This window comes from Schistocerca piceifrons, chromosome 4 (assembly GCF_021461385.2).
Source record: "Schistocerca piceifrons isolate TAMUIC-IGC-003096 chromosome 4, iqSchPice1.1, whole genome shotgun sequence".
Classification (NCBI taxonomy): domain Eukaryota; kingdom Metazoa; phylum Arthropoda; class Insecta; order Orthoptera; family Acrididae; genus Schistocerca; species Schistocerca piceifrons.
Genome location: NC_060141.1, coordinates 3,520,812 through 3,548,783, shown reverse-complemented (window position 1 = coordinate 3,548,783; position 27,972 = coordinate 3,520,812). Strand labels below are relative to the sequence as shown.

Genomic DNA, 27,972 nt, shown 5'->3' with positions numbered 1-27,972 from the left:
AGAAATATGAGATCTGTAGGGAATCGCCAAATTTATTTCGACTGCCGAAAGACAAGAAAACATTGTTATGTTTCTGTGTTTGGGATCATAATTTATGAGAAATCCACTATGGAGGTGGGAATGCGCGAATTTGTGGGGTTTATGAGGCGCACGATATTGTGAGAACCTGTTACACTTGTTTACCGGCTTCTAAAATAAGGTATCTGTCCCTACGAAGAAATTAAATCGCATACTGAAAGGTATAAGGATAGGGCGTACTGCTGTGACTAACTGGTATGTGAGAGGCTTCTGTTGTATGGGGGATGCAAAGGTGTTGGTGCCGTTCACACACTGTTGTACAACTCCTTCAACAGCAAACAACTCCTTCAACAGGCTCGTACACAGAGGAGTAGCAGCGACGTGCTTCGGGTTGACACAGATACGGGAGCGACTGGGGGTTGGCGGCCGCCCTGTGAAGGCTCGCACACAGAGGAGTAGCAGCGACGTGCAGCGGGCCGACACAGATAAGGGAGCGACTGGGGGTCGGTGGCCGCCCTCGGAAGGCTCGCACACAGAATAGTAGCAGCGACATGCAGCGTGTCGAACGAGATATGGGAGCAACTGGGGGTCGGCGGCCGCCCAGGGAAGAATCGCACACAGAGGAGTAGCAGCGGCGTGCAGCGGGTCGACACAGATACGGGAGCGATTGGGGGTCGGCGGCCGCCCTGGGAAGGCTCGCACACAGAGGAGCAGCGGCGACGTGCAGTGGGTCGACACAGATACGGGAGCGACTGGGGGTCGGCGGCCGCCCTGGGAAGGCCCGCACACAGAGGAGCAGCGGCGACGTGCAGCGGGTCGACACAGATACGGGAGCGACTGGGGGTCGGCGGCTCCCCTTGGAAGTCTTGCACACAGAGGAGTAGCGGCGACGTGCAGTGGGTCAACACAGATACGGGAGCGACTGGGGGTCGGCGGCCGCCCTGGGAAGACTCGCACACAGAGGAGTAACAGTGACATGCAGCGGGTCGACAGAGATACGGGAGCAACTGGGGGTCGGCGGCCGCCCTGGGAAGGCTCGCTCACAGAGGAGTAGCAGCGACGTGCAGCAGGTCGACACAGATACGGGAGCGACTGGGGGTCAGCGGCCGCAATGAAAAGGCTCGCACACAGAGGAGTAGCAGCGACGTGCAGCGGGTCGACAGAGATACGGGAGCGACTGGGGGTCAGCGGCTCCCCTTGGAAGTCTTGCACACAGAGGAGTAGCGGCGACATGCAGTGGGTCAACACAGATACGGGAGCGACTGGGGGTCGGCGGCCGCCCTGGGAAGACTCGCACACAGAGGAGTAACAGTGACATGCAGCGGGTCGACAGAGATACGGGAGCAACTGGGGGTCGGCGGCCGCCCTGGGAAGGCTCGCTCACAGAGGAGTAGCAGCGACGTGCAGCAGGTCGACACAGATACGGGAGCGACTGGGGGTCAGCGGCCGCCCTGAGAAGGCTCGCACACAGAGGAGTAGCAGCGACGTGCAGCGGGTCGACACAGATACGGGAGCGACTGGGGGTCAGCGGCTCCCCTTGGAAGTCTTGCACACAGAGGAGTAGCGGCGACGTGCAGTGGGTCAACACAGATACGGGAGCGACTGGGGGTCGGCGGCCGCCCTGGGAAGACTCGCACACAGAGGAGTAACAGTGACATGCAGCGGGTCGACAGAGATACGGGAGCAACTGGGGGTCGGCGGCCGCCCTGGGAAGGCTCGCTCACAGAGGAGTAGCAGCGACGTGCAGCAGGTCGACACAGATACGGGAGCGACTGGGGGTCGGCGGCCGCCCTGAGAAGGCTCGCACACAGAGGAGTAGCAGCGACGTGCAGCGGGTCGACAGAGATACGGGAGCGACTGGGGGTCAGCGGCTCCCCTTGGAAGTCTTGCACACAGAGGAGTAGCGGCGACGTGCAGTGGGTCAACACAGATACGGGAGCGACTGGGGGTCGGCGGCCGCCCTGGGAAGACTCGCACACAGAGGAGTAACAGTGACATGCAGCGGGTCGACAGAGATACGGGAGCAACTGGGGGTCGGCGGCCGCCCTGGGAAGGCTCGCTCACAGAGGAGTAGCAGCGACGTGCAGCAGGTCGACACAGATACGGGAGCGACTGGGGGTCGGCGGCCGCCCTGAGAAGGCTCGCACACAGAGGAGTAGCAGCGACGTGCAGCGTCGACACAGATACGGGAGCGACTGGGGGTCGGCGGCCGCCCTGGGAAGGCTCGCTCACAGAGGAGTAGCAGCGACGTGCAGCAGGTCGACAGAGATACGGGAGCGACTGGGGGTCAGCGGCCGCCCTGGGAAGGCTCGCTCACAGAGGAGTAGCAGCGACGTGCAGCAGGTCGACACAGATACGGGAGCGACTGGGGGTCGGCGGCCGCCCTGAGAAGGCTCGCACACAGAGGAGTAGCAGCGACGTGCAGCGGGTCGACAGAGATACGGGAGCAACTGGGGGTCGGCGGCCGCCCTGGGAAGGCTCGCTCACAGAGGAGAAGCAGCGACGTGCAGCAGGTCGACAGAGATACGGGAGCGACTGGGGGTCGGCGGCCGCCCTGAGAAGGCTCGCACACAGAGGAGTAGCAGCGACATGCAGCGTCGACACAGATACGGGAGCGACTGGGGGTCGGCGGCCGCCCTGGGAAGGCTCGCTCACAGAGGAGTAGCAGCGACGTGCAGCAGGTCGACAGAGATACGGGAGCGACTGGGGGTCAGCGGCCGCCCTGGGAAGGCTCGCTCACAGAGGAGTAGCAGCGACGTGCAGCAGGTCGACACAGATACGGGAGCGACTGGGGGTCGGCGGCCGCCCTGAGAAGGCTCGCACACAGAGGAGTAGCAGCGACGTGCAGCGGGTCGACAGAGATACGGGAGCAACTGGGGGTCGGCGGCCGCCCTGGGAAGGCTCGCTCACAGAGGAGTAGCAGCGACGTGCAGCAGGTCGACAGAGATACGGGAGCGACTGGGGGTCAGCGGCCGCCCTGGGAAGGCTCGCTCACAGAGGAGTAGCAACGACGTGCAGCAGGTCGACACAGATACGGGAGCGACTGCGGGTCGGCGGCCGCCCTGAGAAGGCTCGCACACAGAGGAGTAGCAGCGACGTGCAGCGGGTCGACAGAGATACGGGAGCAACTGGGGGTCGGCGGCCGCCCTGGGAAGGCTCGCTCACAGAGGAGTAGCAGCGACGTGCAGCAGGTCGACAGAGATACGGGAGCAACTGGGGGTCGGCGGCCGCCCTGGGAAGGCTCGCACAAAGAGGAGTAGCAGAGACGTGCAGCGGGTCGACAGAGATACGGGAGTGACTGGGGGTCGGCGGCCGCCCTGGGAAGGCTCGCTCACAGAGGAGTAGCAGCGACGTGCAGCAGGTCGACAGAGATACGGGAGCGACTGGGGGTCAGCGGCCGCCCTGGGAAGGCTCGCTCACAGAGGAGTAGCAGCGACGTGCAGCAGGTCGACACAGATACGGGAGCGACTGGGGGTCGGCGGCCGAGCTGAGAAGGCTCGCACACAGAGGAGTAGCAGCGACGTGCAGCGGGTCGACAGAGATACGGGAGCAACTGGGGGTCGGCGGCCGCCCTGGGAAGGCTCGCTCACAGAGGAGTAGCAGCGACGTGCAGCAGGTCGACAGAGATACGGGAGCGACTGGGGGTCGGCGGCCGCCCTGGGAAGGCTCGCACACAGAGGAGTAGCAGCGACGTGCAGCAGGTCGACAGAGATACGGGAGCAACTGGGGGTCGGCGGCCGCCCTGGGAAGGCTCGCTCACAGAGGAGTAGCAGCGACGTGCAGCAGGTCGACAGAGATACGGGAGCGACTGGGGGTCGGCGGCCGCCCTGGGAAGGCTCGCACACAGAGGAGTAGCAGCGACGTGCAGCGGGTCGACAGAGATACGGGAGCGACTGGGGGTCAGCGGCTCCCCTTGGAAGTCTTGCACACAGAGGAGTAGCGGCGATGTGCAGTGGGTCAACACAGATACGGGAGCGACTGGGGGTCGGCGGCCGCCCTGGGAAGGCTCGCTCACAGAGGAGTAGCAGCGACGTGCAGCAGGTCGACAGAGATACGGGAGCGACTGGGGGTCAGCGGCCGCCCTGAGAAGGCTCGCACACAGAGGAGTAGCAGCGACGTGCAGCGGGTCGACAGAGATACGGGAGCAACTGGGGGTCGGCGGCCGCCCTGGGAAGGCTCGCTCACAGAGGAGTAGCAGCGACGTGCAGCGGGTCGACAGAGATACGGGAGCAACTGGGGGTCGGCGGCCGCCCTGGGAAGGCTCGTTCACAGAGGAGTAGCAGCGACGTGCAGCAGGTCGACAGAGATACGGGAGCGACTGGGGTCGGCGGCCGCCCTGGGAAGGCTCGCTCACAGAGGAGTAGCAGCGACGTGCAGCAGGTCGACAGAGATACGGGAGCGACTGGGGGTCGGCGGCCGCCCTGGGAAGGCTCGCTCACAGAGGAGTAACAGTGACATGCAGCGGGTCGACAGAGATACGGGAGCAACTGGGGGTCGGCGGCCGCCCTGGGAACGCTCGCTCACAGAGGAGTAGCAGCGACGTGCAGCAGGTCGACACAGATACGGGAGCGACTGGGGGTCGGCGGCCGCCCTGGGAAGGCTCGCTCACAGAGGAGTAACAGTGACATGCAGCGGGTCGACAGAGATACGGGAGCAACTGGGGGTCGGCGGCCGCCCTGGGAAGGCTCGCTCACAGAGGAGTAACAGTGACATGCAGCGGGTCGACAGAGATACGGGAGCAACTGGGGGTCGGCGGCCGCCCTGGGAAGGCTCGCACAAAGAGGAGTAGCAGCGACGTGCAGCGGGTCGACAGAGATACGGGAGCAACTGGGGGTCGGCGGCCGCCCTGGGAAGTTCTCGCTCACAGAGGAGTAGCAGCGACGTGCAGCGGGTCGACAGAGATACGGGAGCAACTGGGGGTCGGCGGCCGCCCTGGGAAGGCTCGCTCACAGAGGAGTAGCAGCGACGTGCAGCAGGTCGACAGAGATACGGGAGCGACTGGGGGTCGGCGGCCGCCCTGGGAAGGCTCGCTCACAGAGGAGTAACAGTGACATGCAGCGGGTCGACAGAGATACGGGAGCAACTGGGGGTCGGCGGCCGCCCTGGGAAGGCTCGCTCACAGAGGAGTAGCAGCGACGTGCAGCAGGTCGACACAGATACGGGAGCGACTGGGGGTCAGCGGCCGCCCTGAGAAGGCTCGCACACAGAGGAGTAGCAGTGACGTGCAGCGGGTCGACAGAGATACGGGAGCAACTGGGGGTCGGCGGCCGCCCTGGGAAGGCTCGCAGACAGAGGAGTAGCAGCGACGTGCAGCGGGTCGACAGAGATACGGGAGCAACTGGGGGTCGGCGGCCGCCCTGGGAAGGCTCGCTCACAGAGGAGTAGCAGCGACGTGCAGCGGGTCGACAGAGATACGGGAGCAACTGGGGGTCGGCGGCCGCCCTGGGAAGGCTCGCACAAAGAGGAGTAGCAGCGACGTGCAGCGGGTCGACAGAGATACGGGAGCGACTGGGGGTCGGCGGCCGCCCTGGGAAGGCTCGCTCACAGAGGAGTAACAGTGACATGCAGCGGGTCGACAGAGATACGGGAGCAACTGGGGGTCGGCGGCCGCCATGGGAAGGCTCGCTCACAGAGGAGTAGCAGCGACGTGCAGCAGGTCGACACAGATACGGGAGCGACTGGGGGTCGGCGGCCGCCCTGAGAAGGCTCGCACACAGAGGAGTAGCAGCGACGTGCAGCGGGTCGACAGAGATACGGGAGCAACTGGGGGTCGGCGGCCGCCCTGGGAAGGCTCGCTCACAGAGGAGTAGCAGCGACGTGCAGCAGGTCGACAGAGATACGGGAGCGACTGGGGGTCAGCGGCCGCCCTGAGAAGGCTCGCACACAGAGGAGTAGCAGCGACGTGCAGCGGGTCGACAGAGATACGGGAGCGACTGGGGGTCAGCGGCTCCCCTTGGAAGTCTTGCACACAGAGGAGTAGCGGCGACGTGCAGTGGGTCAACACAGATACGGGAGCGACTGGGGGTCGGCGGCCGCCCTGGGAAGACTCGCACACAGAGGAGTAACAGTGACATGCAGCGGGTCGACAGAGATACGGGAGCAACTGGGGGTCGGCGGCCACCCTGGGAAGGCTCGCTCACAGAGGAGTAGCAGCGACGTGCAGCAGGTCGACACAGATACGGGAGCGACTGGGGGTCAGCGGCCGCCCTGAGAAGGCTCGCACACAGAGGAGTAGCAGCGACGTGCAGCGGGTCGACAGAGATACGGGAGCGACTGGGGGTCGGCGGCTCCCCTTGGAAGTCTTGCACACAGAGGAGTAGCGGCGACGTGCAGTGGGTCAACACAGATACGGGAGCGACTGGGGGTCGGCGGCCGCCCTGGGAAGACTCGCACACAGAGGAGTAACAGTGACATGCAGCGGGTCGACAGAGATACGGGAGCAACTGGGGGTCGGCGGCCGCCCTGGGAAGGCTCTCTCACAGAGGAGTAGCAGCGACGTGCAGCGGGTCGACACAGATACGGGAGCGACTGGGGGTCAGCGGCCGCCCTGAGAAGGCTCGCACACAGAGGAGTAGCAGTGACGTGCAGCGGGTCGACAGAGATACGGGAGCGACTGGGGGTCGGCGGCTCCCCTTGGAAGTCTTGCACACAGAGGAGTAGCGGCGACGTGCAGTGGGTCAACACAGATACGGGAGCGACTGGGGGTCGGCGGCCGCCCTGGGAAGACTCGCACACAGAGGAGTAACAGTGACATGCAGCGGGTCGACAGAGATACGGGAGCAACTGGGGGTCGGCGGCCGCCCTGGGAAGGCTCGCTCACAGAGGAGTAGCAGCGACGTGCAGCAGGTCGACAGAGATACGGGAGCGACTTGGGGTCGGCGGCCGCCCTGGGAAGACTCGCACACAGAGGAGTAACAGTGACATGCAGCGGGTCGACAGAGATACGGGAGCAACTGGGGGTCGGCGGCCGCCCTGGGAAGGCTCGCTCACAGAGGAGTAGCAGCGACGTGCAGCAGGTCGACACAGATACGGGAGCGACTGGGGGTCAGCGGCCGCCCTGAGAAGACTCGCACACAGAGGAGTAACAGTGACATGCAGCGGGTCGACAGAGATACGGGAGCAACTGGGGGTCGGCGGCCGCCCTGGGAAGGCTCGCTCACAGAGGAGTAGCAGCGACGTGCAGCAGGTCGACAGAGATACGGGAGCCTCTGGGGGTCGGCGGCCGCCCTGAGAAGACTCGCACACAGAGGAGTAACAGTGACATGCAGCGGGTCGACAGAGATACGGGAGCAACTGGGGGTCGGCGGCCGCCCTGGGAAGGCTCGCTGACAGAGGAGTAGCAGCGACGTGCAGCAGGTCGACAGAGATACGGGAGCGACTGGGGGTCGGCGGCCGCCCTGGGAAGACTCGCACACAGAGGAGTAACAGTGACATGCAGCGGGTCGACAGAGATACGGGAGCAACTGGGGGTCGGCGGCCGCCCTGGGAAGGCTCGCTCACAGAGGAGTAGCAGCGACGTGCAGCAGGTCGACACAGATACGGGAGCGACTGGGGGTCAGCGGCCGCCCTGGGAAGGCTCGCACACAGAGGAGTAGCAGTGACGTGCAGCGGGTCGACAGAGATACGGGAGCGACTGGGGGTCGGCGGCTCCCCTTGGAAGTCTTGCACACAGAGGAGTAGCGGCGACGTGCAGTGGGTCAACACAGATACGGGAGCGACTGGGGGTCGGCGGCCGCCCTGGGAAGACTCGCACACAGAGGAGTAACAGTGACATGCAGCGGGTCGACAGAGATACGGGAGCAACTGGGGGTCGGCGGCCGCCCTGGGAAGGCTCGCTCACAGAGGAGTAGCAGCGACGTGCAGCAGGTCGACAGAGATACGGGAGCGACTGGGGGTCGGCGGCCGCCCTGGGAAGACTCGCACACAGAGGAGTAACAGTGACATGCAGCGGGTCGACAGAGATACGGGAGCAACTGAGGGTCGGCGGCCGCCCTGGGAAGGCTCGCTCACAGAGGAGTAGCAGCGACGTGCAGCGGGTCGACAGAGATACGGGAGCGACTGGGGGTCGGCGGCCGCCCTGGGAAGACTCGCACACAGAGGAGTAACAGTGACATGCAGCAGGTCGACAGAGATACGGAAACACCGACAACGCAGCACCTTACCACACCTAGCGAGGTGGCGTGGTGGTCTGTCCACCGGCTGCGGGTTTTCCGTGATTTCCCTACATCACTCCAGGCAAATGCCGGGATGGTTCCTTTGAAAGGGCACGGTCGGTTTCGTTCCCCATCCTCGACACAATCCGAGCTTGCGCCCCGTCTCTAGTGACCTCGATGTCGACAGGACTTTAAACGCAATCTTCCTTCTTTCCCAACACGCTGCAGGAAAACCCAACCGTTTTGAATGGAACTGAGCGAAGAGTATGGAGACTTCATATATTACTGCAAAGTCAAGGGGCACGACTTTTATAGTTAACTGTTGTTAATTCGATTGTTTCTGTTACAATATCTCAGATGGGCATACACCACTGCCCGCACCTGATAGGTGGCGCAACTTGTATGTCGTCTTCGTAGCAGCAATGTAAGCCACTGGGCCGATCAGTCTGACGCTGTTCCTTGTGAGGCGTACGTACCAAAGGCTGGCACGTTTATAATTTTTGACATGGACATGTCTGGTCTAATCTTTGACTATTGCCTTCTCGCAATGTGACTTTATGTAAGTAACCTTTCTTTGTTATGACATTTTTCATCTTGATTAATGTTTCTGTCAAACTTATTTTTTTATGTATTATTTTACAGGCTTTTAAATTTTCGTTCTTATGAAGACATCTTAGAGGTGTCGAAACCTAAGTAAGTGTATTAAACAATGTTTTACTACCGGCTGGCTCTGTTATTTCTCCATTGAAACTTATATATAGCTGCTGAAAGACAGCTGTGTTCAAAACGCTCCCAGTGTAGCTACTCTGTAAATTCCTCCCATCTTTTACTTTGTCCTCTGCTTAGTAGCTTTGAGCTCTTGATACGCATACAACTCCTTCTCTTTTCCTCCGAAGGTCTCTTAAATTTTCCTGTAGTTGGCATCTGTTTCTCCCCTAGCCATAAGAGGGCTTGCTGAAAAGTAATGGCTCCGAATGATTTATGTTAAAACTCTTACAATTTTTTAAACTAACGTTATTAAGAATCTACATCTTTATTCCTTGCAGGGCCATCAGTTACACTGGCAAATGCACAGGGGCGCTTTCGACTGAAACGGCAAACGATCTCGTAAACAGGACGGAAACAGACGTAAGACTGACAATGTCCTCAAAATCTTTGTAAAACTATCCTTGTAATTCTTTCGAGGCCACAATGAATTCTTCAAACCTCGCACTTTCTTTAATGCCAGTGAAGGTAGGAAAGTAGACTCTCTTTGTCGGAATATGTCCCTTCTATAGTGCGATTTTCTTTTTAAATGCATCCTCATCAAATGAGAAAAAAAGTTACCTTGCGTTGTCTTACTGTGGACAGTATTCAATCAAATCCATTTAAAATTCCAAGTCTGCAATCCGTTCCGGATGTTATAATTTTGATTTCTGCACTACTTTTTCCTCCATCAATTGAACAATAGCGAGTTTTAAATCGAAAAGTCGCTCCAGTTAACTGTTGGATGAGAGCTTAATGTATTCTTGAAAATACAGAATAGCAAAGTAAGTGAAGTACAATTAAGAGCCATCTATTAGTCTTCACTGAAATGTACAGTACGTAAAGTACAGAATATTGTAGAATATTTACACAAATAGCTGCGCAGTCTGAAGCATTTGCATGAAGGAAGCCTTGGTAGTACACATCTATGTTAGATCTGAAGGAAAATATGTTTCAGAAGTAGAAGCAGGAAAAACATAGTAGAACATAAAGGAATCAAAATCCGCGAGTAGTAGATTAAAGCCATTGAAACAAATTTTTTACGTAATTGTAACTGTTCGCTGAGGATGAGGCCATGGTGCTAAGAAATATGCTTGGAAAATCTCCACGTCGAGCCCCTGACCTTTCTTTTCTCTACGTTTAATGGAAATTTCTTCAACACTTTTCGGTTTGTGCACAGAAACTAACAGATGATCAGCAAACGTACCATTTCCCAATGAATTTTCCTTATACCTGGCACTGAAAGATCTTCCAGTTTGTCCTATATAATAAACAGGACATCAATTACACGTGGTATTATAAACTGCTGAAGTGTGTATAGGAGCATTTTTGGACTTGAGATTGTCAATAAGGTTTCTTCTGCAAATAGTAGAAAGGGCTACTTTTGCATCCATATGCATCCGAGACGACGAATTCTGTAAGAAATAGGGCCTAAAAATGGAATCGAAAATTTTTCTATTTGATATCAGAAACAGCACTGATGCCTGAAGGAGCGTCAATTTTAACTTTGAAGATGTTCTCAACTAACGAGAGATCACAAATGTTATTAACTGCAATAGTTTTTGTTAAATTCATCTCACCATTAAGCTTGTCTGGTGACAAAGGTATAGAAACTACACGATGAAAGCCTGAATGGAAAAATACTTTCTTATGGGAATGTGGATGCACTGAACTACTGATTTGTATTAGTGGCTTTTAGAAAAATATCGAAGGAAAGTCTGTCGTTGTCTACGACAATACTGAGGTCCTTGTAATGAAGATGACGATCGTAATTTTCTAATTCACAACTGAAGCTGATTTTTTCATGAAGACTAATAAAAGTCCCAAACAGATGCTCAATACCTTCCTGGGAAGTACCGTGTATGATCAAAATGTCGACTACGTACCGAGAACATGACAAAATACCCAGAACAGCAGTTGAAAAATTATTGAAGAATTTTTCTCCCAGCAAATTAATGAAATTATTGGCTAAGATGCCTGGCCGTCAGGCTGATGGTACAGTTTGTCAATGAAAACAAAATAGTTGTATTTTACTACTATTCTTAGCAAACGAATAATGTAAGTGATTTGCTCATCAGAAATACCTTTTTTAAAAGTACGTAGGATTTTTTTCAACGATATCTGTAGTTGTTTGAACGGATACATTAGCATATAGGTTCGTAATATCTAGTGAAAACAATTGAGTATCCTAATCACACTAAAAATCTTTGATTTTACTAACTATATTTTGAGAATTAAACGACGAAATAATTATTTCGAAAAACAAAAGATTTTTTTTTATTTTATCGTGAAGAAACCTTCGTAACTCATGATATGCACTGTTCATACTGTTAACAATCGGACGTACAGGATGCCAAATTTTAAGTACCTTTAACTGGGAACGCAATTTCAGGGCCTGTAGATTCATATTAATAAGTTGTCTCGTATCACAGAGTTTTAGCAGATACATAGCGCTCTTATTGGCAAGTCTAATTTCTTTTTGTATCGTGGGGATCTGATCTTCATCTAGCTCCGAAACATGGTTCTCTTCAAAAAATTGTAATGTTTTAGACACAGTCTCCTTCTGATTAGCAACAATTATGGCATTACTTTTGTCAGGTTTCATTGCAAGGGTATTGTTTTCTTGTAGCTCGATACTGGTACTTTAAATCAATTTTTTATCAAAATCATGATGAAAGAGGTTTTTAACTGCACGTTTCTCAAAAATATTACATACATCTTGAGCGACCCTCGTTTGTCGAGAAGCATCAAGCTATCAAAACCTATTTTAAGATATACTATCATATTTTCTACAATATTTTTGTCTGACAAGTTAGGCAGCTAAATGACTTGGACCTTAGTATTGCCATAGGCACCGACAGACTTTCGTTCGATATTTTTCGAAAATCCACTAATACAGATCAGATCTTTCAATGTCAGGTATAAGGAACATTTATTGGGAGAGAGGGGCACTAATATATCAGGAAACCGTCGGGTCTGTAGCCGATCAAACTGTCACCTGCACATGATATTTCCGCTGTCCACCTGGCCGCCATCATCGGGTGAGCAAAGCTAAACCGCTCGTGCTGTAAATGATTCAAACTGTGGACGACGGAACCTTTATAAGCAGCGAAAATACGAAAGCGGATGCGCTAAGGTAATGCGCAAGCGATAAATCCTTGCTGCTGCCCTGCGGCGCAAGAGGAGCTGCAACGCCTCCAGTGGTGAGTACCGCCGAAAAACGACACGTCGTTAAAAATCGTTACTCACAGCCAGCCGATTCAGCTGCCGCTGTTTCTTCAAAACCGAAGCCCGCGAGAGAGGCAGGCCGTGGCGCATGCGCCAGCGCGTCACACTGCAAAACTTAAACGAACGCCAGCAGCCGTCTCCCGCGGGGAGCGAGTAACTATTTCAGGCGAATTTAATAATTCTTGGCTCCATGTTTAACTGCATGCAACCTTTAGTTGGTACTTTTTCCAGTTAAATATTGATTTGTCGTGGTCCTGCTCGGAGCCGAGCGTTCGCGAAGTGTGGCGGACGAAGCCGACTAGTGTGACGTCACACGTTCGTTGCAGAGCCCGTGTATCTCGTTGGCCTCGTGATAAAACACTATTCCAAGTTATACTTAGCGGGTATCCATTATCATCGTTAATGATATTATCTGTTGGACTAATTTCGGTCGATCCTTTTAAAACACAATCCCAGTAATGCGGGGCATTTGCAACCATTTGTGTCTCATTGTGTTAGCATCCTGTGTCTCTCTGTAGTACAGTGCTCAGCCACCACAGATTTTTCAGGTCGTAACAATTGCTTATGGTGATGACGTTCAACACATCTGTAATACAAGGTACGAATTGTATGGCTAATTTATATTTTACTGCACTAACATGGTATTTTGTAAATGGAAGGTTTCCTGAAACCTACTTCGTTCTTAACACAGAAAAAAAGCGGTCCAATCTTAGCCGGCGGACGGAATACATATCTGATTTCATGTTTCTTCAAAAGCCTACCTATCTTCGCAGACACATCCCCAGCATATCAAAGGATAGCCATAAAACTCAGTGTCTTCAGCTGGTTTATGAAGTGCTCGAAACTCAAAAGCACGTCAAATCTATCTGTTCACATAGTCGTTATTATTAAACACGTCCTTAAGATGTTGCAGCTCATGTGGTAAACTCTTGGCATCCGAGATAGCATATGCTCTTTTGACCAAGGTCCGTAGGACTCCTGTACTTCGAGACGGTGGATGACAGATGGTAGCATGTAAATATCTATCTGTATGAGTCGGTTTCTTATAAATTGTGTGTCCAAGAGTTCCGTCATCTTTTTTATAAACCAGTACATCCAAAAATGGTAAGTTCCCCTCCTTTTCAGTAATCATTGTGAGTTCGATGTTAGGATGAAGAAAATTAAAATGGTGCGATAACCAGTGCAAAGAATCTATTCCATGTGGCCAAAGAAGAAACATACCGGCAACATAACTAAGAAAAAGATGTTTTCATTGCCACATCCTCAAAGTCATCCATAAAAAGATTATCGACTATGCAATAATGCACATAATTCCACATCTGCTGATCATCTGTTAATTTCCGGTTACAAACCGAAAGGTGTTGAAGAAATTTCCATTTTACATAGGGAAAAGAGAGGTCACGGTCTCGACGTACTCGAAGAGCTCGAGATTTTCAAGTATATTTCTAAGAACGATGGCCTCATCCTTAAAGAACAGTTACAATTTAGTAACAAAAATTTTCTTAATGGCTTTAATCCACTACTCGCGAATTTTGATTCCTTTATTTTCTACTATGTTTTTCCTGCCTCTAGTTCAAAATGCTTCAAGCACGATGGGACTTAACATCAGAGGTCATCAGTCACCTAGACTTAGAACTACTTAAACCTATGGACATGACACACAACCATGCCCGAGGCAGGATTCGAACCTGCGACGGTAGCAGCCGCGTGGTTCCGGATTGAAGCGCCTAGAACCGCTCGGTCACAGCGGCCGGCACCTCTAGTTGCGAAACATCTTTTTCTTCAAATTTCATAGAGATGTGTACTACTAAAGTTTCCTCCATGCAGATGTTTTTAGACTGTACAGCTGTTTGTGTAAATATTCTACAATACGAGTCTGGTCAAAAAATTCCGGAACATTCGTAATTATCGCGCCAATGGTGTGTTGGGCCGAAAGACGGGTGGCATCCGTGCAGACGCTTGTGTGTAATGTGTAACTGCCGGAAGTTTCACTGTTGTGTGTCTGTTAGTTCTCGTTCAGTACTGCATTGAGTAGGGCGTTGTGTCGCACTGTTTGTATATTTCGAGGTAGCAGAATTAGAGGAGCAGCGCGTCTGCATTAAATTTTACGTAAAACTAAAACTCGCAAATGAGGAGGAGTCGTTCCTTAAGAAAACCATAACTGGCGATGGGATGTGGTTTTATGGTTATGATGTTGAGGTTCAATCTTCACAATAGGTCAGGAAATGTTCTCCAAGACCAAAAGAAGCTCTTCAGGTCAGTTCAAATGTCAAAGCCATGCTGATAGTTTTCTTTCACTTTGAAGGATGAGTTCATAATGAATTCGTGTCACAGGTATAAATCGATGATACAATCGGGACGTAGTGTGACGCCTGCAAAGAAATGTGAGAAGGAAATGTCCTGAAATGTTGCAGGACAATTCGTGGCTCTTGCATCACGATAACGCACGCCCACCCACATTCATCCCTGCTGATGCGCGACTGTTGCACAGAAAACGAATTCAGTGTGCTGCCTCATCCGCGGTACTTTCCAGACTTGGCCCTGCTGACTTTTCTTTATTGCCAAAGTTGAAAACCCCTTTGGAAAGACAAAGATTTGCAACTACAGACCAGATAAAAGAAAATTGGCAGACGACGCTTCCTCCGATCCAGCAAAAGGCCTACCAAGAATGTTTCCGGAAGTGGAAACAGCGTTGGGAGCGATGTATCAATTGTGGAAGAGGTTATTTCGAATGCGCAATAAGTAAAAGGTAAGTGTAGAAAAATTTTGTGTCCAAAGATCAGAAATTTTTTGAACGGGCCTTGTAGTCTGTACTTTACGTAGTGGGCATTTCGGTGGAGACTAATAGATGGCTCTTAGTTGTACTCCATTTACTTGGCTACTTCGTGTTTTTGTTTTTTATAGTTAACTATTGCTTAACACAATTATTTCTATTACAACATCTCAAATGGACATACGCCACTTTCCGCGCCCGATACGCTTGTTTTCGTAGCAGCAATGTAAGCCACTGGCCTACTCAGTCTGATGTTGTCCCTTGCACGATGTGCGTACCAAGGGCTGGAACGTTTTTAATTTTTGACTTGAGCAAGTCTGCTCTAAGCTTTGACTATTGCCTTCTCGTCATGTAGCTTTACGTAAGTAACCTTTCTAGCTTACGGCATTTTTCATCTTGGTTAATGTTTCTGTGAGACTTGTTTATCTATTTATTATTTTATAGGACTAAATTTTCATTCTGATGAAGACATCCTCAAAGGTGTCGAAACCTAGGTAAATGTATTAATTGTTTGTAAGCGAGTGGATGTGTTATTTTTCCATTTAAATTGGAAGACCAGATTTTGGAAATGGAAGACGAAGTAGTTGAAGATGAACTGGAGATATGTTACTGCGAAAAGAATTTGACGCAAGACTTACAGACCTAATTCGAAACAAAGTCCCTAGAATAGACGACATTCCGTCAGAACTGCTGATGACATTCGGAGGACCGCCTGGTGTGCGAGATTATGAGATAGGCGAAACACCCTCAGGCTGCGAGAAGAATGCAGTACTTTCAGTTGCAAAGAAGGCAGGTGCTGAGAGGTGCCAGTGTTACCCAACTATCAGTTTAACAAGTTATGGTTCCAAAATACTAACACAAATAGTTTACGTAAGTATATAAATCACGGTAGAAACCGACCTCGGGGAAGATCAGTTAGGATTCTGGAGAAATGTAAGACATGTAGGACAATACCGACCCTTCCACTTATCTTGGACAGAGATTAAAGAAAGGGGTACCTATGTTTATAGAAATTGTAGCTGAGAAAGTTTTTGACAATGTTTGACTCCACTAAAGCCTTTGAGATTCTTACTACAGCAGGCATAAAATACAGGATCCGAAAGGTCACATACAACTTGTACAGAAACCAGATGGTAGGTATAAGATTTTTTTTTTTTTTTTTTTTTTTTTTTTTTGAAATTTGTGGTAAGTTCCTATGGGACCAAACTGCTCGGTCCTTAGCGTAAGTTAGTTTACTAACTTACGCTAAGGACAACACAAACACACCCATGCCCAAGGGAGGAGTCGAACCTCCGGCGGGGTGAGTCGCGCGAACCGTGGCAAGGTAACCGAGACCGCGCGGCTACCCCGTGCGGCAGTTATAAGAGCAGGACACGGAAGGGAAGCAGTGGTTGAGAAGGGAGAGAGACAGCTCTGTGGCCTGGCCCCGGCGTTGCTGAATCTGAACACTGAACAAGCTGTGAAGGAAACTGAGGAGAAGTATAAGTAACTGAAACGTGGGCCATAAACAGTTCAGAGAAAAATATAACAGCTTTTGAAGCGTGGTGCTAGAGAAGAAAGCTGGAAGATGTAATGGGCATATCGAGTGAGTATAGAGGGTGCTCTGAAACAAACTGGCAGAAAAAGAAATTTATAGCGGATCCTGACTAAAGCATCGGTTGAAAGGATACATCCTGAATCGTTAAGATACTGCCAATGTCGTGATGGAGGGAAGTATGTGAGACAAAAAGTACAGAAAGAATTGAAGGCTCTGGTACAGCAAGAGGGTTCCGACAGCTGTAGGTTACAGTAGGTAGGCAGAGATGAAAAGAGTTGCACAGGGCAGACAAGAACGGATGGCCGCGTTAAACCAGCCTTCGGACTGAAGACCACAACAGTTACGGAGCATTCGTAACAACTGAAGCGTCACTGTCCAACGAACACTCCATCAGAATCATGTTAATGTCTAAGCAGTTGTCACATGTAAGCCATTCCTTGTTTTGGAGCACTCTGCTAAGTCCATTGCAGTGTTTCTGAAAGTGTGTCGGTCGGCCTGTTTAGCCGCCGTATCACGGTGGCAGACCAGAGCTGACACGGATACACGCAGAAACGCAGGTGGTGCGGATTAGGCCCACACATCCGCCACGCCGCGGCGCCGTGGATTTCCCGCCAGCCCGCCGTCCGCACGGCGCGACGTGTGCAGACTGGCGGCGTGTTGTGACGCGCGACCGACTGTACCTGCCGCAGCGGGCAAGGACGACGGCTGCGTGCGCGGTGCGAGCTCGCCAGTCGCCCACAGCTCCGTCTCGGCACACGTTCTGCACACACCGCGCTCACACCGTGAGTAAACACCATCTTCTCTGAAAAATTCCTAAAATAGACTGTACAGGTGTTTCGTCCCATCTACTTTGGAGATACTTCCCGTGTGCTCCTTTTAGTTCAGCTTTTCCGTCGCTACTTTTACAGCTGACGCCTGGCAGCTGCGCGTTGAAGTTCCGGATAAGGTCCAGCTTTCGATTTCCTAGCTCTTTCTCTGTGAGCCACCTGTGTATACGAGCCAAGTGACGTCATCGATTCAGACCCCAGTGTAAGGCGTCGGTTCTGTGCTGTCGGCTGCGCGCACCACGCCCAGAACTGCGTCACAGTATTCCCACAAACCTACCAGTAGGTGACGACTGCCGCACTTGTTTCCACTGACAGTGGAAGTGACTTTGGGGAGGTTGCCAGAAAACAAAATGCTCCTAAACCGCAGTTGTCTTAAACAGCTGTCTTATACATCAGAGTAGAAGAATTCTGCTGTTTACATTAGAGCTTCGCGATATAAATAGTTCCCGATGTTTTGGATGCTGCTCTGACTGTCCTTTATCGGGGTAAGTAACAACCGACATTCCGACTGTTTACGGCAGTATGCCTTACCTCTGTCGTTAGCAGTGTAGTTTCATTCGTCCGTTGATCGCTTTTATAAGGATGCTGGGCAAGTCACGGTGTCACAGCTTAAGAACAAAAAACATAACGCGTCTGTGCTTGCATTTGCATACTTACTGGTCTAGTTTCACAGGTACGGGACAGGTAATGTGTGTGGCCTTAACAGCTCGAACCATCTCGGCATTTGCCTGAAATGCTTTGAGAAAATCGTGGAATACCTAAATCAGGGCGGCCACATTGGAAATAGAGCATTCACCTTTCCGGAGATAAGGACGACACTTGCCTACAGCGCAAAACCATTCGGCGTGTCCCTAGCTAACAGTGTTGTCTGACTTATACATTCTTGCAAACAAGCTACACCCTAAAGTAAAAAATTGGCGCTACCCTATCCATTCGTTGAATTTTACATTAGCTTCGGCCACACATGCCGCAGAAAATGACCTGAATACACTTCCTTTAATTTACTTTTCTTTTCTTTTCTTTTTATTCGCGCCTGAAGCGAAGATTGCGTCTGTCACAAAGCCTGCCACTTTGTCGCTACAGTTCATTATTAATGGCTCTGAGTACTATGGGACTTAGCTTCTGCGGGTCATCAGTCCCCTAGAACTTACAACTACTTAAACCTAACTAATCTAAGGACATCACACACATCCATGCCCGAGGCAGGATTCGAACCTGCGACCGTAGCGGTCACGCGGTTCCAGACTGTAGCGCCTAGAACCGCTCGGCCACCCTGGCCGGCAGTTCATTATTAGCTTAGCGCTTTCGCCTACGAGCAGATGGAGAAGCCGTCGGATAACAATGAATTTCCTTGATTATACTTACACTCGTAAAAGTCAGTACGTCATTTCCGTATTGGCAAATAGCTTTTCAAACAACCCGAGTGGTCATCAGGACGGTTACATAATATTTTCTACCACGTACACATGGTGTTTCAGGAGGTAGTGTAGATTAATCTGAAAAAAATTCATATAACGTATGCCCAGTTGTTATTAATTATAGACATACAACTTATTAAAGACGTAAGTTTTCATTTCGCGTGATGGTACTTGAGTTGCTACGTAGTTATTTATCGATTGCAATTTTGCATTTGAAATTCAAGTTATGCAGTCGTGCTTGAGCAATTGAACTCTGATTGTGATTTCTTGGCCAATACCACACACATCAAAAAAAGTTTTGCGTCACGTACATTGCATGTTGCACCACCATACAGCGAGACCTTCAGAGGTCGTGGTCCAGATTGCTGTACACACCGGTACCTCTAATACCCAGTAGCACGGCCTCTTGCACTGATGCATGCCTGTATTCTTCGTGGCATACTACCCACCAGTTCAAAAAGGCACTCTTGGTCCAACTCAACGCCGATTCGGCGTAGATCCCTCAGAGTGGTTGCTGGGTCACGTCGTCCGTAAACAGCCCTTTTCAATCTATCCCAGGCGTGCTCGATGGGGTTCATGTCTGGAGAACATCCTGGCCACTCTAGTTGAGCGATGTCGTTATCCTGAAGGAAGTCAATCACGAGTTGCGCACGACGGGGGCGCGAATTGTCGTCCATGAAGAAGGATGGCATTTACGAGTCGTACAGCCGTTACGGCGCCTTCCATGATCGCCAGCGGCGTACGTCGGCCCCACATAATGCCACCTCAAAACAGCAGGGAATCTTCACCTTGCTGCACTCGCTGGACAGTGTGTCTAAGGCGTTCAGCATTACCGGGTTGCCTACAAACACATGTTCTTGTGCCCATCTGTACCGCGCTGCGTGGTCTCGTGGTTGCAAAGATGGACCTCGCCACGGACGTCGGGAGTGAAGTTGCGCATCATGCAGCCTATTGCGCACAGTTTGAGTCGTAACACGACGTCCTGTGGCTGCACGAAAAGCATTATTCAACATGGTGGCGTTGCTGTCAGGGTTTTTCCGAGCCATAATCCGTAGGTAGGGGTCATCCACTGCAGCAGTAGACCTTGGGTGGCCTGAGCTAGGCACGTTATCAAGAGTTCCTGTCTCTCTGTATCTCCTCCATGTCTGAACAATATCGCTTTGGTTCACTCTGAGATGCCTGGACACTTCGCTTTTGAGAGCCCTTTCTGGCACAAAGTGACAATGCGGAAGCGATCGAACCGCCTGTCTGTAGTTCAACCGTGCCTAGACGGTCGGACCCCCTCCGTCTAATAGGCGCTGCTCATGCGTGGTCGTTTACATCTTTGGTTAGGTTTAGTGACATCTCTGAACAGTCAACGGGACTGGGTCTGTGATACAATATACACAGTCAACGTCTATCTTCAGGAGTTCTGGGACCCGGGGCGATGCAAAAACTTTTTTTGATGTGTGTATCTTCTTTGCCTTATTCTCCATTTTACCAAATTCAAATTTAGGATTTCACACAACAGAAACCAAAACCTGCGTGAATTATGACAACGAAAATACGGCACAAATTGCTAATCACATTTTGATTTAATCAGACACTATCAATAGAACAATATTTACAGTTCAGCAGGAAAGTATTACGAGAGTAAAATCTTGTCGGGCTTCCAGCGGCGTCAGGCGGCTGCAACCCCGCAGCCTCTCGGCCGCGCCCCCCTCAGCCAGTATCAGAGGTGGTTCCGTGAGTGACCGCCGCGCGCGCCACTGTCCGTGACGTCACCGGTGCACTCTTCCGCGCCCGCTCCAACCTCGCTACGGCCGAGTGGTTACCAGGGCGTGCTGAGCCGCGAACCGCCGTCCTTGTTGATGGTGTTCAGACGTTTTAATTTCTACCGCTTCGTTTATGCCATTATCCCAAAATCTCTCCGTCCTCATAATGACAAATGTTTCGTCGATCTGAATTAAGTATCGATTTTCTAAAGCGTGTTTTGCCACAGCTGGTTTTTAGGGTAGTGCAGGCGTCGGCACCTCTCGTGTCGCATCCTGCGTCGCTCCACTGTGATGTGTGAATTTAGTTTTGTTAGTGGTGGCATGTCAAGACATACTGTGAAAAGTTACTGCGTGCCTGCTCTGAAAGCTACCTAGAACAGATAGTACAGAACTCCACTCATGATGGAAATATATTACGTCTAATAGCAACAAATATATCTGACCTTTTCGAGGATGTCCACACTGAAACCGGTATCAGTGACCATAAGGCAGTATAGCAACAATGAATGCCAAAACACAAAGGACAACTAAAACAAGCAGGAAGATACATGTTCAGTAAATTAGAGAGAGAAAAATGTGTCATACCTCAATGAGGAACTTGAAACCTTTATCTCAGGACAGGAGCATATAAAGGTACTATGGCTCACGTTTGGAAGAACAGTGACCATGCACTGGATATATACGTATGTTGTAGGGTAGTTCATAACGGGAGAGATCGTCCATGGTATACACTCTCCGTAAAGAAACTCTCAAAGGAACAGACTTGGCTGCATAATAGGTATAAAATAAAGCTTAGGACTATAGAGAGATGCTGAACCAAACTTGCTTGTCAGTCAAGACAACAATGCGCGAAGCTTTCAATGACTACCGCCGCATAATATTGTCAAATGAGCTTTCACAAAACCCAAAGAAATTCTGGTGGTATGTCACGGCTGTTAGTGGCGCCATAGTTAGTGTCCAGTTACTCATGGACGAAACTGGACTGAAGCTGAGAGGACGCGCTTAACTGTTTTCCAATTTTATATTACAAAGGAAAACCGAGGAGTGTTGCCGCAGCTTAATTTCGTACTCCTGAAAAGATGAGTAAAATAGATATTAGTGTCTGTGACGTTGAGAAAAGCTGGGATCTTTAAAATTGATGAATGCCTCAGCGCCCAGAGGAATCCCTGTCAGATTCTATATCCAATTCGCAGCTGAGTTAGCCCCTCTGTTAACTATAATCTATCGTAAGCCACTCGAACAAAAAACTGTGCCCAGTAGTTGCAAGAAAGCATGGGTCACACCTGCCAACAAGAATAATAGTAGAAGTGATCCTCAAAACAGCAGTCCAATATCCTTGACATCGATTTCTTGTAAAATCTTAGAACATATTCTGAGCTCAAACGTAATGAGGTATCTCAAACAGAATGACCTCCTCAATTCCAACTAGCATGGATTCCGAAAACACTGTGCACGAGAAACCAAACTCGCATTTTTCTCACATAATATACTGAAAGGTCTGGATCAAGGCAGTGAGGCAGATGTAGAATTTCTTGATTTCCGAAAAGGATTTGACTCAGTATCACATCTACGCTTGTTGACAAAAGTACGATCTTATGGAGTACCAAGTGGTATCTGTTGCTGGATGAAGGACTTTTTGGTAGGGGTCGCAGCATGTTGTCTTGGATGGAGGCACATTGTCAGATGTAGAAGTTACTTAGGGTGTGCCACAGGGAAGTGTATTGGGACCATTGCTGTTCATTATGTACATTAATGACCTTACACACAATATTAACACTCAGTCGTCCAGCTTCACCACTGTAGTGTCGTGCGCGAAATAGCGGTCAACGGCCAATGACACCACAGTGGTGTCGTGTGCATAGTATCGCTCAGTGGCCGGCGACACCACAGTGGTGTCGTGTGCATAGTATCGCTCAGTGGCTGGCGACAACACTTTAGTATCTTTTGCATTCTGTTGGTGTTTTGTTTAGGTAACAATAAGTTACAAACGTCAACAAGTTTTTTGTTTGTATAAGTACTGGTGCTCTTTCATCATGGCAGACGAAAGAGACGATACGATTATTTACGATGTATGAGCGGACGTCTTATCTGACGTTCCGGACAACTCTGTCGATTGGGAAGAAGACACTGGATATCAAAGAAATGAAAGTGAAGCAGACTCGTAGGAAGGCATTGAAATACGTCCAAGAAGAATTCGGCGAACGCTACGGTTCGGATGAATCGGACGAAGAAGACAGTTCACAGTGGTCAGACTTTGATTTACCAAGGACCAATAATAAATTTGAAGGATTTCCGGGTCCAAACATATTTCCAAAAGATACACAGAGCGTCAAGGATATCGTAGAATTATATATTGGGAACGATCTATTTGAATATATTAGCAACGAAACGAACAAGTACTACAGTCAAAATTGGAATAGAAGGAAACTGGAAAAAAATTCGAAATTTGTCGACGTTACGGGACCCGTACTTAGAAAATGGTTGGGCTTGCTATCCTTGTGGGAATTGTAAAAAAAAAAAAAAGCAAGGATCGATGATTATTGGTCAACGAATCCGTTGATAGACACACCGATATTTCGCAACCAATTCAGACAAATATTATCATTTTTACATTTTTCCGGCAACAACAATAAACCGGATAATGCCGACCGGCTTTTCAAAGTGGAATATGTAATTGATTATTTTTCCAAAAAGTTTAAAGAAACGTTTAATGCAAGACAAAACATCTCGATTGATGAAGGAATGATACCATGACGTGGTCCGTTAAATTTTAAAGTTTACAATCCGTCGAAAATTACGAAATATGACACACTCATTCGGATGCTGTGTGATTCGAGTACGGAATGCATTTCCTCATTCAAGATACACTCCTGGAAATGGAAAAAAGAACACATTGACACCGGTGTGTCAGACCAACCATACTTGCTCCGGACACTGCGAGAGGGCTGTACAAGCAATGATCACACGCACGGCACAGCGGACACACCAGGAACCGCGGTGTTGGCCGTCGAATGGCGCTAGCTGCGCAGCATTTGTGCACCGCCGCCGTCAGTGTCAGCCAGTTTGCCGTGGCATACGGAGCTCCATCGCAGTCTTTAACACTGGTAGCATGCCGCGACAGCGTGGACGTGAACCGTATGTGCAGTTGACGGACTATGAGCGAGGGCGTATAGTGGGCATGCGGGAGGCCGGGTGGACGTACCGCCGAATTGCTCAACACGTGGGGCGTGAGGTCTCCACAGTACATCGATGTTGTCGCCAGTGGTCGGCGGAAGGTGCACGTGCCCGTCGACCTGGGACCGGACCGCAGCGACGCACGGATGCACGCCAAGACCGTAGGATCCTACGCAGTGCCGTAGGGGACCGCACCGCCACTTCCCAGCAAATTAGGGACACTGTTGCTCCTGGGGTATCGGCGAGGACCATTCGCAACCGTCTCCATGAAGCTGGGCTACGGTCCCGCACACCGTTAAGCCGTCTTCCGCTCACGCCCCAACATCGTGCAGCCCGCCTCCAGTGGTGTCGCGACAGGCGTGAATGGAGGGACGAATGGAGACGTGTCGTCTTCAGCGATGAGAGTCGCTTCTGCCTTGGTGCCAATGATGGTCGTATGCGTGTTTGGCGCCGTGCAGGTGAGCGCCACAATCAGGACTGCATACGACCGAGGCACACAGGGCCAACACCCGGCATCATGGTGTGGGGAGCGATCTCCTACACTGGCCGTACACCACTGGTGATCGTCGAGGGGACACTGAATAGTGCACGGTACATCCAAACCGTCATCGAACCCATCGTTCTACCATTCCTAGACCGGCAAGGGAACTTGCTGTTCCAACAGGACAATGCACGTCCGCATGTATCCCGTGCCACCCAACGTGCTCTAGAAGGTGTAAGTCAACTACCCTGGCCAGCAAGATCTCCGGATCTGTCCCCCATTGAGCATGTTTGGGACTGGATGAAGCGTCGTCTCACGCGGTCTGCACGTCCAGCACGAACGCTGGTCCAACTGAGGCGCCAGGTGGAAATGGCATGGCAAGCCGTTCCACAGGACTACATCCAGCATCTCTACGATCGTCTCCACGGGAGAATAGCAGCCTGCATTGCTGCGAAAGGTGGATATACACTGTACTAGTGCCGACATTGTGCATGCTCTGTTGCCTGTGTCTATGTGCCTGTAGTTCTGTCAGTGTGATCATGTGATGTATCAGACCCCAGGAATGTGTCAATAAAGTTTCCCCTTCCTGGGACAATGAATTCACGGTGTTCTTATTTCAATTTCCAGGAGTGTATATTCCGGCGCTGGACAGCCTTTGGCAAAAGCAATGATGAAACTATTGACACCGTCTTACAGAATGTGACATCACCTCTATATGGATAATTATTATAACAGTGTAGAACTTACAGAAAGGTTACTTGAAAAGAAAATTCGAGTTTGTAGAGCAATACTGCTAAATAGAGGATTTCCGGAAGAATTAAAGCGTGCAAAAGTCGATGTGTTTGAAACTTGTCATCACAGGAAAGGTGACGAGCGGCCGGCGACAAGCCAAGTAATACAAATTAGCGCTGCCGGAGCCAAGCGAATAAATTTGTACGAGATGTTCGGACGGCAAAGTGTTGATAGTAATCTCAGACGTTTTGCGGATGATGCAGTTATCTACAACGAAATACAGACTGAAAGAAGCTGTAAAAATATTTAGTCAGACCTTGATAAGATTATAAAGTGGTGCAATGATTGATAGCTCCCTTCAAATGTTCAAACATTTACAAGGTGTCCTATGAATATAATATTAGTGAGTCACAGCTGGACTCTGTAAATTCATACAAATACGTGAGTGTGACACTCAGCAGGGACATGAAGCGGAACGATCGCATAGGTTCAGTCGTGGATAAAGCAAGCGGCAGACTTTATTGGTAGGATATTGGGGAAACTCAATCAATCTACAAAGGAGATTGCTTACAAGTCACCCGTGCTACTCGTCCTGGATTATTCCCCGACTGTGTGGGACCCGTATCAAATAAGACTAGCAATGGACGTCGAACGTATGCATAGAGGGGCAGCGTGAATGGTCCCAGGTTTGTCTCGGCCGCGGGACTGTGTCACAGAGATGCTGAAACTACTGAGCTGGTAGAATCTTGAAGGTAGACGGAAATTATTTAGAGAAAGTCTGCTAACAAAGTTTCAAGAACAGGCTTTAAGTGATGACCCAAGGAATATACTACAGCCCCTATATATCGCTCCAATAAGGATGGTGAGGATAAGATTATATTAATTGCAACACGCACATAGACATTCAAACAATCATCGTGCCATATGCCGTCGACTTGACAGTGGTTTGCAGAGTATAGATGTAGACGTTGAAATATAGAAAAATTTCAAGCGCAGGCGTACAAGGAAAAATAGGCCTACCCAATTTCGTTGGAGAAACCGTGGTATGCAGTACTGCCGGCAGCTTATCCGACGTTTTCTTAAATACATTAGAAGAACAGGGTGCAACTTCGGAATAAAATATCTAGAGCACAGGAGAATCAGCGGAAATAATCCATCTACCATCTTGAACCACTTGAAGAACGATAACCACAACAGAAACCGAATGGAGTTAGCAATGAAAATTTTACACACACTACCTAAGGGTTTAACAGTGAACGTACTTGAAGAGATAGGAATCTACCTGAACACAAAAACAACCATGGACTGTGCGGCTGGTCCCCGGGGAGGTTCGAGTCCTCCCTCGGGAATGGGTGTGTGTGTGTTTGTCCTTAGGATAATTTCGGTTAAGTAGTGTGTAAGCTTAGGGACTGATGACCTTAGCAGTTAAGTCCCGTAAGATTTCATACACATTTGAACAAAAACAATGCCCTGATGATATTTTAAATAAACAAACGGATTTAAACTATAAACATTTCATATAAAAGTTTATTGGATTCCCGACCAATGATAATGGGTAGAGAGTAACAGCTACCCACAGACACATTGGTTACAAAGATCATAGGTACAGCCCGAAATGATAACAGTAACACAGCACAGCAACTGTAACCACATGCAGTGATCAGCCAGAACATTATGACCACCTGACTATTAGCTGGTAAGTCCACCTTTGGCACGAATAACAGCGGCGACGCGTCACGGCACGGAAGCAAAGAGGATCCGGTAGGTCGCTGGAGGGACTTGGCACAACTCCTGCACACGCAAGTCACAAAATTCCAGTAAATTCTGCGAAGGGAGGCGATGAACTCTGAGGCCACGTTCAGTCACATCCCAGACGTGTTCGATCGGTCTGGGGGGGTCAGCACATCAGTTGGAACTCGCCACTGTGTTCCTCGATCCACTCCATCTCACTCCTGGCCTTGTGACATGGCGCATTACCTTGTTGAAAAATGACACTACCCTTGGAAAATATGATCGTCACGAAGGTGTGTCCGTCGCCTGCAACGTGTACGATACTCCTTGGCCATCACGGTGCCTTTCGTTAGCTCCACTGGACCCACGGTTGACCACGTGAATGTTCCCCACAGCCATCTCGTCCCTGCCCCGCAGTACAGGCATCGAGGAGCTGTTCCTCTGCAAGACGACGGATTCGCGCCCTCCCACCGGCGTCATGCAGAAGCTGTCAGAATCCATCAGACCACGCAAGGCTCCGCCACTGCGCCAACATCGAGTGCCGGTGGTCACGTGCCCACTCCAGTCGCAGTTGCCGATGTCGTGTGGTGTCAACACTGGCACACGCACGGGCCGTCGGCGGCGGAGGCCCCTCGCTGGGAGTGTTCGGAGCGCCGTGTGTTCAGCAACACCTGTACTCTGCCCTGCATTGAAGTCTGACGTTAGTGACGCAACACTTCGCCACCTGTCGTGTTTTACCAGTCAGCTTAGCCTGCGATGTCGGACACCTGTAGTGAAGGGTGTCCGTGTAACTCCACGACGCCTGGACTCGTGCTTTCGCCTCGGTTTCGCCACGTGTTGAAGACACTCATCACAGCACACATCGACACCCGACACACCGCGCAGTTTCCGACATGCTCGTGCCGAGGCTCTGGTGCACCACAGTCTGCCCTCGGTCGGACTCAGAAAGATCGCGCGCCTCCTCCATTTCAAACACTGAGAGCAGGTTCACCTATACTACCCACGTGCACCGTGCGGTGCGTGTGTTTGGCTAGCACTCACTCCTCGCCAGGTGGCGCTGCTGTCGCCTGGATGGGTTTATATGGACAGCAAGTCGATGGTCGTAATGTTCTGGCTGATCAGTGTAGCATATTTGGGCAACTGCCACACGACTCACAGTCTTTCAAATCTGACGATAAAATGTCACATTGTAAACAATACGAGGAAGGACGACGAGCAACAGGAGAAAAGCAGAAAACAGGTCACAGTGTAAGAGTCCGCAACCTACACCTTGTTGTAATACAGTACAGAGACACAGCGACCACTGGTGATATACGGACGTAAGTACCGAATTTGTATATCCAAAAATACGATTAACCATCATTATAATAAAATTAAAAAAATATTATGTAGCTTTCGCAGA

General features: G+C 50.6%; 3 protein-coding genes across 3 annotated transcripts in view; 1 reads left to right on the top strand and 2 right to left on the bottom strand.

Annotated features, from left to right (window-relative positions):
* Positions 1–1,457: 1,457 nt before the first annotated feature.
* On the bottom strand, positions 1,458–5,582 carry LOC124794845 (proline-rich protein 36-like). The gene is made up of 8 exons (XM_047258509.1): positions 4,969–5,582; positions 4,543–4,779; positions 3,609–4,439; positions 3,014–3,250; positions 2,674–2,910; positions 2,336–2,572; positions 2,038–2,245; positions 1,458–1,979 (listed from the first exon to the last, which is right to left on the bottom strand). Exons 1-8 carry the CDS (start codon positions 5,580–5,582, stop codon positions 1,458–1,460), a joined length of 3,123 nt encoding a protein of 1,040 aa, XP_047114465.1.
* A 62-nt stretch (positions 5,583–5,644) lies between these two features.
* LOC124794844 (proline-rich protein 36-like) overlaps positions 5,645–27,972 on the bottom strand; it is a 45,976-nt gene continuing 23,648 nt past the window's right edge. Inside the window, exons 2-7 of the mRNA XM_047258508.1 lie at positions 17,033–17,213; positions 7,814–8,095; positions 6,856–7,755; positions 6,499–6,735; positions 6,159–6,395; positions 5,645–6,055 (exon numbers count right to left, since the gene is read on the bottom strand). Coding sequence (XP_047114464.1) covers positions 5,645–6,055; positions 6,159–6,395; positions 6,499–6,735; positions 6,856–7,755; positions 7,814–8,095; positions 17,033–17,213 — 2,248 coding nt within the window. The remainder of the gene's footprint in view (positions 6,056–6,158; positions 6,396–6,498; positions 6,736–6,855; positions 7,756–7,813; positions 8,096–17,032; positions 17,214–27,972) is intronic.
* LOC124795455 (sodium/potassium/calcium exchanger 3-like) overlaps positions 17,117–27,972 on the top strand; it is a 243,520-nt gene continuing 232,664 nt past the window's right edge. Inside the window, exon 1 of the mRNA XM_047259481.1 lies at positions 17,117–17,235. The gene's annotated coding sequence lies outside the window, so the exon portion shown is untranslated. The remainder of the gene's footprint in view (positions 17,236–27,972) is intronic.

Bases quoted from the DNA above. Each gene is read 5' to 3' on its own strand.
- LOC124794845 (XM_047258509.1), bottom strand. From the start codon at position 5,582: ATGTCACTGTTACTCCTCTGTGAGCGAGCCTTCCCAGGGCGGCCGCCG. The intron at 2,573-2,673 runs GTGAGCGAGCCT...GAGCCTTCTCAG, and splicing joins CACGTCGCTGCTACTCCTCT to GGCGGCCGCCGACCCCCAGT. The intron at 1,980-2,037 runs GTATCTCTGTCG...GAGTCTTCCCAG, and splicing joins GCCGACCCCCAGTTGCTCCC to GGCGGCCGCCGACCCCCAGT.